The 9,867-nt window shown below is 38.1% G+C and overlaps 1 protein-coding gene across 2 annotated transcripts; it reads left to right on the top strand.

Moving 5' to 3' along the window:
- The first annotated feature begins 501 nt into the window (after positions 1 to 501).
- Positions 502 to 5,011, top strand: LOC116190270 (wee1-like protein kinase). 2 transcript variants are annotated; one of them, XM_031519949.1, is made up of 10 exons: positions 502 to 889; positions 1,013 to 1,073; positions 1,160 to 1,223; positions 2,210 to 2,482; positions 2,626 to 2,693; positions 2,795 to 2,904; positions 2,981 to 3,021; positions 3,089 to 3,252; positions 4,130 to 4,483; positions 4,749 to 5,011. In XM_031519949.1, exons 1-10 carry the CDS (start codon positions 612 to 614, stop codon positions 4,842 to 4,844), a joined length of 1,509 nt encoding a protein of 502 aa, XP_031375809.1. In that variant the 5' UTR covers positions 502 to 611; the 3' UTR covers positions 4,845 to 5,011. The 2 variants fall into 2 exon arrangements, with proteins under 2 accessions (XP_031375809.1, XP_031375810.1); XM_031519950.1 differs by having other exon boundaries at positions 506 to 889; positions 3,104 to 3,252.
- The last annotated feature ends 4,856 nt before the right edge of the window (positions 5,012 to 9,867 follow it).

Below are 9,867 nucleotides of genomic sequence, written 5' to 3'. Positions count from 1 at the left end.
TCAATTCAATAATATAATTATTACTTTTATATTTTTTTAATTTAATAATAAATTCTTTTACGTATTTTTTCTTAATCATTGTTATAAGTAATTTTTTAATATTAAATTCTCAAAATTATTTATTATTTTTCTCACAATTCGACAATATAATCATTATTTTTTTATTTTTTTCAATTTAATAATTCTTTCACAGACTTTTTCATTATTATAATTAATTTTTTAATAATAAATTTTTTCAATGACTTTTATCTTTATCTTGTGAAGTTAAATACAACCATACACTATTTCGTTAGCAAACACCACCTTAATTTTTTTTTGTTTTCCTTTTCCCCTCCAATGTTGGGAGGAAACATATTCTGTCGTCCGCTGAAAATCGATGAAGCTTACATGGTACGCCACCCACGGAAGCTTCCCACCTAAAACCATCAATTAACGGTTGCAGATTCCTTTCCAATCCCATCCTCCACGTATTCAATGGCTGAGATGCAAGAACATCTACATCGCATCGCACCGGATCCTCACCAAATAATCGAATCCCCGCGCAATTTAAATCGTGTCTTCGTCCTCCTCAACCAGTCGAAGGGACTGTAGAGAGAGAGAGAGAGAGAGAGATGAAGAGGAAGAACTTGAAGAGGAGCGGCGGCGGCAGCGGGAAGACGGGAGGGCGGAAGAAGACGAAGGGACCGCTGTCGAGGAGCTTGCAGCCTGGTCAGCAGGCTCAGCTGTTCTCCCTTCGCCCCCAGCCGCCTCCTCCCTCGTTTCCCCCATTTCAGAGCCTCCAAGACTCGGATTCAGCTCCGCTGGAGCCTCACCGGCATACTATGCCAGCTCACGACTTCGACGCCCCTGACGCCAACCTCGATTTCATCCTCAGTCAGGATTTCTTCTGGTAATCGATCCCGTCGACATTTCTGTGCCAAATCAAGGCAGTGTCTTAGTTACTTCCGGCAATTAGTTATTCCCATTCGTATTCGATGATAACCGAAGTGTTTCTGATTGATTTTGATTGCAGCACTCCCGATTACATCACGCCGGATAATCAGAACTTACTGAACAGTGTCAATTTCAATAAGGTGAGAGGACTCTTAAGCCGTTCATTGCTCCATCATACTATGATTGAATGTGTGGATTTATCAGAGTAAGTTTCTTATTTGTGCAGGAGAACACTCCTTGCCCGAAGTCACCGGAGAAAGTAAAAACTGCGAGCAAAACAAGTGGACGAGGTTAGCAATTTCTTGCTCAGAGTGTTCACTTCTTCCGGGTTATTTTATATCTGCGGCTAATATTAATCGAGAAGTTGAGTTCCGTCGGTTAAAGGAGCTCGATTTGTGCATCTGGCATGAAAAGGAAGTAGCTTGTTTGAGTTTCTATGTGAAATATGCAAATAATGAAGTTATTGGAGGAGGGTACTTTTATTTTCTACAAGAAATTTGTTCAGATTCATAATTTGACTTCCAATTTCTGTGCATTTTTTTCACTCTGCGTGCTTATTTCTTCAGGGACATTGTATGTCTACATTCAATATTAATCTGAACGTTGACTCCTGTTCCTAGAAGGAGCTAGATTTACACATCTGGTATCAAAAGAAGTAGCTTGTTTCTCTATGAAATGTGCAACTAATGAACTTGTTGGAGGAGGGTGCTGTTGTTTTGTACATGCAGTGTAGAATAGGAGACTAAAGCTTTCCTCTCAACTGTTGAATTGTAAAAAAGGGAATCAGGTTGATTATATATTGGCTTCGATGAATTATGTCAATATTAGCTCCAAAAAATTATTATTTGACATTCCATTATGTGGTAAAAGAAACAATTTGCTCAGAATGCCACCCAACTTTATCTGGAGATATGAACTTTTTGGCTGTTTAGGCCAGGGTATTGAGTTTCAAGGGTATGCTCGAGCTATCTACTGGTTCTCATCTAAGTTAAACATATGTTTGAGATGGAAAAGTTTGGTCTAACTTGATGACTTAAGGAGGAGTTCGGGAAGATCATCTGTGTCTGATCTAACTGCACTTAGGACTTGGAAGCCCGGCACGACATATTCCATGCTTTGTTCTTTTATTTGCAGCTTCTTCAAATATTTTGTCATGTCCAACAATTAGTGGGGGATTTTTGTTTATCCTATTGGTTCTTATACTTCCGTGTGGTTGTGCTGTTTCCATGCTCTAGCTCATTAATTTCTTTGTAATAAATATGCTATACTTGTGCAGGAACTGATAGCATCTCATTAAATCCATTGAGTCCCTCACTATCTGGTTGTCCACACATAGAAGAACTTGAGGAGGATACTCTTGAAAGAGATGAAGCTAAGACAGAGAAAACATCGGTGAAGGGGAATAAAAAGGTCCACAGTTATGTGCCACAATCTGCTGTTGCTTTACGCTGCCGGGTGATGCCTCCTCCTTGCATTAAGAACCCATACCTCAATGAAGGTTCAGATATAGAGATAGATCCTTTTGGTAATCGAAGATCAAAATGTGCAGGTGAACCGCCTTGATGTATTATGCTAGACGGCATATTGGATTTTCTTGTCGTATCTTCCTCAAGAGAATAATCGGTGCTATTTCTTCTAATGTTTGGAATTTTCCGATGTTTTGAAACTATAATCTACTGTCACAATTTGCAGGTTTCTTTCCTGCAATAATTGGTGGAGATGGGCTCTCACGTTATCATACAGATTTCCATGAAATTGAGGTCTTCATCCTACCTGAAGTGCTTAAAATCTATCCTTTGTGTTCATTATTTTAAATGAACAAATTGGCGCTTTGTGACTTAATAATCTGATTTTCTTACAGCAAATTGGTACTGGGAACTTCAGTCGCGTTTTCAAAGTTTTGAAGAGGATTGATGGCTGTTTATACGCTGTGAAACATAGCACAAGGCAGTTACATCATGACACGGAAAGGTAGTTCATCGGCGCTATCATATATTTGTTTCTTGTTTGGGATTCTTAAACTTTTTTTTTCTCCCCCTTTTTGCAGGAGAAAAGCTTTGATGGAAGTTCAAGCTTTAGCTGCTTTAGGTGAAGACAGTAGCCCTTTTCATCAATTGCATATTTCCAGCATAATCTCCCTCTGACAACTTTATAGTATCTTCGTTCACAGGGTCTCATGAGAACATCACGAGTTACTACTCTTCTTGGTTTGAAAATGAGCAGCTCTACATTCAGATGGAGCTCTGTGACTACAGCTTATCTGTTGGAAAGTCTTCTCAATCATTCACTGAGAATGAAGCGTTGAAAGCCCTATATCAGGTGCAGTTCTGTTGATCTATATCATATATAAAGGATTTGCTTGACACGATAGTTAAATTGTACTTTGTTGCACGATGTCAGTGCATTTATATGAGCTATTTCTTGGTAACAGTGAAGCAGAATCTTTGATGATTTATTGATTGCTCTGGCCTATAATAAGCAAATCCAACAGTATAGCTCTTCTATTTGTTAGAGTCATTGACCCATTTATGTGAAAGAAAAGGCGTAATTAACGACGAATGAAAATGAGCATCTCTACAGTATAGCTCTTCTATTTGTTAATTGGTTGGTGCTGCGATTTGGATTGCGGAATCTCTGCATTCTATGACAGTGAGTCCATGATCCATTTAGAATAACTTGACATATTTTATGTGATGTTTAGTATATATGCTCATATGCGTTCTTCTATTGATATGTTAACTCACAAAAATGGATCTTTTGCCAACAATTGGTGCACTAGTTAAATCAGAGAATACTCAAATTGGTCATCGTAGAATCTCAGAAAGATTATTAGTCATGTCTCTCCAGCTAAGCGGTTTGATGTTCAGCTGGGAAAAAAGGCGATATAAGGAACGTGGGTAGTATATTTAAGAAAATTGACATTTTCTTATCTAATTCATGCAAAAGATAAAGTTCAGCTTCCATGTGTTGTGGTTGAAACACTTTGTTGAACAACTTAATACATGAAGCTCCGTGTTGAGTTTATGGAGCTCTGCATTGAGTCTTCATGGTTTGTGGTTGTACTTGGAAGTGTCGAGAAACTAGACTATTCATTTGAATTACCAAAAAGATATCTCCCTCAGTCTAGATACTTGCATTTCATCTATGAAATATACGTTGTTTGTTAACAAAATTTTCGTCTGGCTTTCCTAAACAGATTGCAAAGGCATTGCAGTTCATACACGATAGAGGTATTGCCCACCTAGACGTGAAGCCTGATAATATTTACGTCAAGAACAGTGTTTATAAGCTTGGTGACTTTGGTTGTGCAACTCCATTGGATAAGAGTCTTCCTATAGAGGAGGGTGATGCCCGCTACATGCCCCTAGAAATCCTGAATGATGTTTATGATCATTTGAGCAAGGTCGATATATTTTCTCTGGGGGCTGCCATTTATGAGCTTGTGAGGGGTTCTCCTTTACCGGATTCAGGCCCGCAGTTTCTAAATCTTAGGGAGGGAAGACTTTCTCTTCTTCCGGGCCATTCGTTGCAATTCCAGAATTTACTCAAGGTAATTACACTCTTCCTTGTAAACTTTATGGGATGCGAAAGCAGTTATTAATTCTGCGATGGACTTTGAACTCCTATCCGGAACTGCAAAGCTGAGACTTTGAACACCACCGCCACCCCATCTGATCACTGCTTGGCAGGCAGTCATTTGATTTCAGTTTCCGGACACAATTTTCAGATTTGGTTTACAAGACTAGTTCAGGGTAGAATTTTCTGCGCACTTTGAATCTGACTATTCTTTTCCTGACATTGCGTATATTCAATAGATGATGGTGGATCCTGATCCAAGGCAGCGGCCTTCTGCAAAAGACTTGGTACAAAATCCAATCTTCGACAGAGTTAGGAGGAATGCGAACACATAATCAAATTCAAACTTAGCCCAGTAAAGAAGGTATATTATGGAATTATTATTCTTTGCTGTTACGTGCACCAATTTTGTACACAAGCACGGTGCCGGTGTTGTAAATTATGATAAAAAAAAAATATGGGCATATTCATACATTGAATTCATGCTACGGCAATTCTCGAAGTTGTATGTTCATTAGAAAGTTCATTCTGCTTCGTACATTCTTAATTTCATCTTGTTAGTCGGGCACTTAGAAGAGATTGCATAAGTACTTAAGATAGAGACATGGCGTCATAGCACATTTATTCTCATTTCCTTGTCATCTCATTCTACCATGTTGAGTAAACCTAGGTTAGACAATATACGAAATCTATATAGTAAAATTATTTGATAAGCACTAAACGCCGCTAATAAATGAAATAATTATTGTAAAATTTTTATCATAATTTAGCCTATAAAGTTTAGTATAAGTTGATATGAAACGATGAGTTATTTGGAAATTTCGGTTCTGAATTTGGCATACGTAAGCTTTCCCCACATGGATATCTAAGCTCAATTTTTTTGGTGAGCACTTTGGTATTTAGAAGCCTAATGGGCGTCCGACTAATTCAGTCCAGTTGAGTTAGCTCATATGAGGTAAATCTCTCACAGCGTGAATTTTTTCGATTCACAATACTCGAATTTGTGAGAAACTATAACTTTGGTTTACCAAAAGGCCACGGAAAAAAAGGACGATTTATGTCATAACCTTATTAACGCTTTCGCCATTTTCATTCTAAATCTTTATATTTTGTTTTTTTTTTCTGTGCTCAATCTACCGGAATTTTACCACTTTAGTCCTGTGGTCATATTTTCCGATAGAAAATTAGATTTTTTGAAAAGCAGTTATGTTATAATTTTACAAATAAGTCTTGGCCATAATCCATTGGAACTACTGAATTGCCGGCAGACGATAGAATCTATACTTGGAAGCATTCGCAAATGACGAGAGTTACAAAGGAATTTAGCGCATCTGCAAATTGGTGGGAATAAACTCCAGTATATAACTCAAAGAAATTGTCAGTGTAAAAAATCAAACAAAGCTTATAGGCAGTACTCGATCATGATCGCCTCACGAAGAATCATTATCGCCATCTTTATGGGTTTCTTTTCTCTTGCTAGCATTGCAAGAGGTAGTCAAGACACGACCCTCGTGGATTATATCTGCAACCCTAAAGAGTACGCTGATGGTGGTTTTTTTTAGCAGTAACCTAGAAGATGTCCTCGAGGATGTGGTATTTGAAACTGCAGATAACGGATACGATTATTATGCTGAATCTCCTGATGAAACGGAGAAGGCGTACGCACATGGTGCTTGCAACGGGGCCTTGTCATCTTCAGAGTGCGAGACATGCTTGCGCATTATAACGACTAAATTACCTGATCTTTGTCCGAATAGATATGGTGCCCGAGTTCGACTGAAAGACTGTAGATTAAGGTATGAAAATTATTCATTCAGAGAATAGTTAAACAACTAGGCTATGAGGCTCCTTCATTTCTTTGCTTTATTTTTATATTTATTATTGTAAGGTTCCTTCAAGTAGAAAGGGCACATTATCTGATAATTTAAGCAATCGGATATTTCGATACCATGTATCATTTAGTCGAATATTTCCAAACGATCTGTTTCGACTACGAGTCCTCGGACAATATCAGCAATGGCAAACGTAAGTTGTTCTAAAACCTCCTACTTTTGCGCTCTTTGACTTGTAATACTTTTGCTGCCGCACGTTCTTTGTTTCTTGGAGATATTTGAAAAGGCTAATGCAGTCTAAAGAAGTAGCTGGCAAAGCTATACGAAGCATCGCTTAGAGTGACAGTCCCTACCGACACAGATGTTGAGCCTCAAGTTGCAGGTTGCACTACAAATTTTGGTGATTACCAATCGTAGGGACGAATTTCCCTTTTCATCTCTCTGTACGACCTCGGTGGTTTTCAATTTCAGTGTAGTCCATAGCATAGTGAGTGTATATATCCATGCCATATGGGTCAATGTCAAACTGATGGAACGATGTTTTTTTTTTTTTTTTGTGTGCGCACCATGGTATTCAGTCTTTGTTTTTGGGCGTTGAAAATATGGCTTTACAATATCGTAGCAGTATTGTTGATCATCATCAAAGCGATTGCCTCCAATTTTGATGGACCGTCGCTACTTGTGCCTTTTCTTGATGTAATCGTTTACATTTCTGAATTTAATGGGAAGGAATGAAAATGCAATAACCATGATAGATCAAGTTGCTTTTGCTCTCAATCTTTGTGCTGCGTATATGTCTTGAGCAAATTTGTAAGTTTCCATGTATTTGGAAGGCCAGAATATGTTTCCGGTAAGGAGCTAGGTAGCAACCTAAAAATTAGCCTAGAGAAGTGTACATTTTCAGTCCCTACTCTCTGATCAGCAGCAAAATATGACTCATTAGTCAATGAACATATCACAACGGTAATGCAGTTAGTATTATTGATGTTGTTATTATCATCATCATCATCAAAAAAATTTCAACTTTCACCAAATGGATTAATTGCCAGGGAAAAAATTACTATTACAATATAAGAATTAACGAATTATTAATTGAAAATTTTCTTCAAAATGACTAAGGACTAATCCCATGCAAAGCGCGGGTATAAGGGCTAGTATATATATATATATTAATTTAGCATACTTCCATGAAATTTTTCCGTTTGTGCAACGATGGTTTCCAAGTTAGCATATTGGACTCGTGAAATTCTCCCGTTCCTGCCTCTTAGCTTGTGGTCAGTCGTTTCTTCGAATCTCTCCATTAATATAAACTTACTCTTTTTCAAATTTTCATAATATATTTATAATTTTATTATATGTTCCTAAGGAGATTTTTATAATTTTTTAGAGATATTAATTAATGTAACTACTCTCAATATTTTTTATTTATTTTAATATTTTGTATTATAAAATTATAATATCACTAAATACTCATGCAACGCACCGTTTATGTGACTAGTTTTTTGATAAAATAATGCTCTAGAATTGCTATTGTGAGAAATGACACTCCGTTAAGAGAAAAAAGAAAAATAAATGACACTCTCACTCTATAAATCCCTGGTACCAAAAAAAAAAAACCATATGCGAAGTTGATATGATATATTTTGCTTATAAGTGATCGTCATATCTTCATCATCATGACTGTTATTATATTAATTAGATGAAAGTTCACACGTTCACGTAGGCTAGAGATTAAGCGAGAGATAAAAAAAAAACTGATTAGTACTATTGGAATGAGAGTTTTAGTAACATAAAGTTCTATCAACGACATCATTAGGTTTGTTGTAAGAAAATTGATTTCAAATTGTTTGTAAGAAAACTGCTTTTAAATTACTGCATGCTTGTTAAAATTTATTTTTATTAAGAGTTAATCACGGTAAAAATCATAAATTTTAACTTTTTTTCAAATCTAACATCATCTCTCAATTTTCCCAACATCAACTCGACAGGAATATCCCATCTCGACCGTACCCAGATTTCTCCATCAGAGACTAAGCAAAAAGTGGCTCTTCAATGAGAGATGATCAGATGTAGAGTGGCGCAGGGTCATCTCCATGACCAGCACCCATCATTAACATATTCTTCACCCTTCTCCTCCTTAGCCTCTACCTCCATCCTCAGCACACATAGTTTTTTTTCAGTGTTATCAGAATCAGACCAATGTTGAACTGGTCAAGGTATGAGCTCACGAGTTCGATGGGTCGGACTACACGTTTAATTAAAAATTATACAATACATGATTATTATAAAAATAGACCCAAATTTTTTATTTTTTCAAAAATAACCATATCTCTCTCCCCTTAACTCCCCCTCTCTCATTCGTTGCTCTGTCTGTCCACCGTCGCTCAATCCAGCTCGTGTACAAGGAGGAGGACCTAAGAAACAAACAAGAGTCCCCTGCTCTTCTAGATGAACCCCATCCACAACGGCAAACCCATCCCTGAGCCCTCATCATCCTCCAGTACATCAACGACAACAAGAAAAACGCTCTCACCTGCCTTCTCCTTTCCAATCCCTACAACAAACCCATCTCCGAGTCCCTCATTATCCTCCAGTACATCGACGACAAGAACAAGGCTCCCGCCCGCCTTCTCCCTTCCAATCCCTACGATAGAGCCCATCCACAACAGTAAACCCATCTCCGAGTCCCTTATCATCCTCCAGTACATCGATGACAACAAGAACAAGTCTCCCGCCTGCTTTCTCCCTTCCAATCCCTACGACAAACCATCTTCGAGTCCCTCATCATCCTTCAGTACATCGACGACAACAAGAACAACACTCCCGCCCGCCTTCTCCCTTTCAATCCCTACAACAGAGCCCATCCACAATGGCAAATCCATCTTCGAGTCCTTTGTCATCCTCTAGTACATCGACGATAACAAGAACAAGGCTCCCGTCTGCCTTCTCCTTTTAATCCCTACGATAGAGCCCGAGCCTGATTCTAGGCTGATTACATCGACAGAAGGTTGATGCTCGATCCGTCAATAGAGACAGTGAGGAAGCTCGAATCGAAGCTCCTTACAATAGAGGCTTTACTCAATCAGTTCAAGTGTTCAACAGATTGATGCAGTATGAGAGGCTACTACTCGATTCGAAGGAGAAGAGGAATCTTTTGGAGACTCTGGACTCTGCCGCTCGAAGGAGAAGAGGAATCTTGCGATGCTCGAGCTTGAAGGAGAAGAGGATCTTATGATGCTCGAGCTCGAAGTATAAATCAGTGATGATGAGCGATGACTGAACTAAGGAGAGTGAATATGAAGAATAAGAAAACTGAGCTCAAAGATGAAGACTAAATAGGGTTTTAAGATTCAATTCTGCTCATTTTTTATTCGAGTAAGGGGATTCGATTGGATTTCCTTTAAAAAATTATGAACCCGTGCAACCGACCGATTCGAATGGGTGGTTCGATGGGTTTATCTAAAAACTAGCCGGTTTTTGGGGTTCACCAATCTATTTATGCATTTTCGATTTTTAAGCTAACCGA

The sequence above is a fragment of the Punica granatum genome, unplaced genomic scaffold, assembly GCF_007655135.1.
Source record: "Punica granatum isolate Tunisia-2019 unplaced genomic scaffold, ASM765513v2 Contig00409, whole genome shotgun sequence".
NCBI classification, from domain to species: domain Eukaryota; kingdom Viridiplantae; phylum Streptophyta; class Magnoliopsida; order Myrtales; family Lythraceae; genus Punica; species Punica granatum.
The sequence above is the reverse complement of the archived record's forward strand: the minus strand, read 5'-3'. Positions and strand labels throughout refer to the sequence as shown.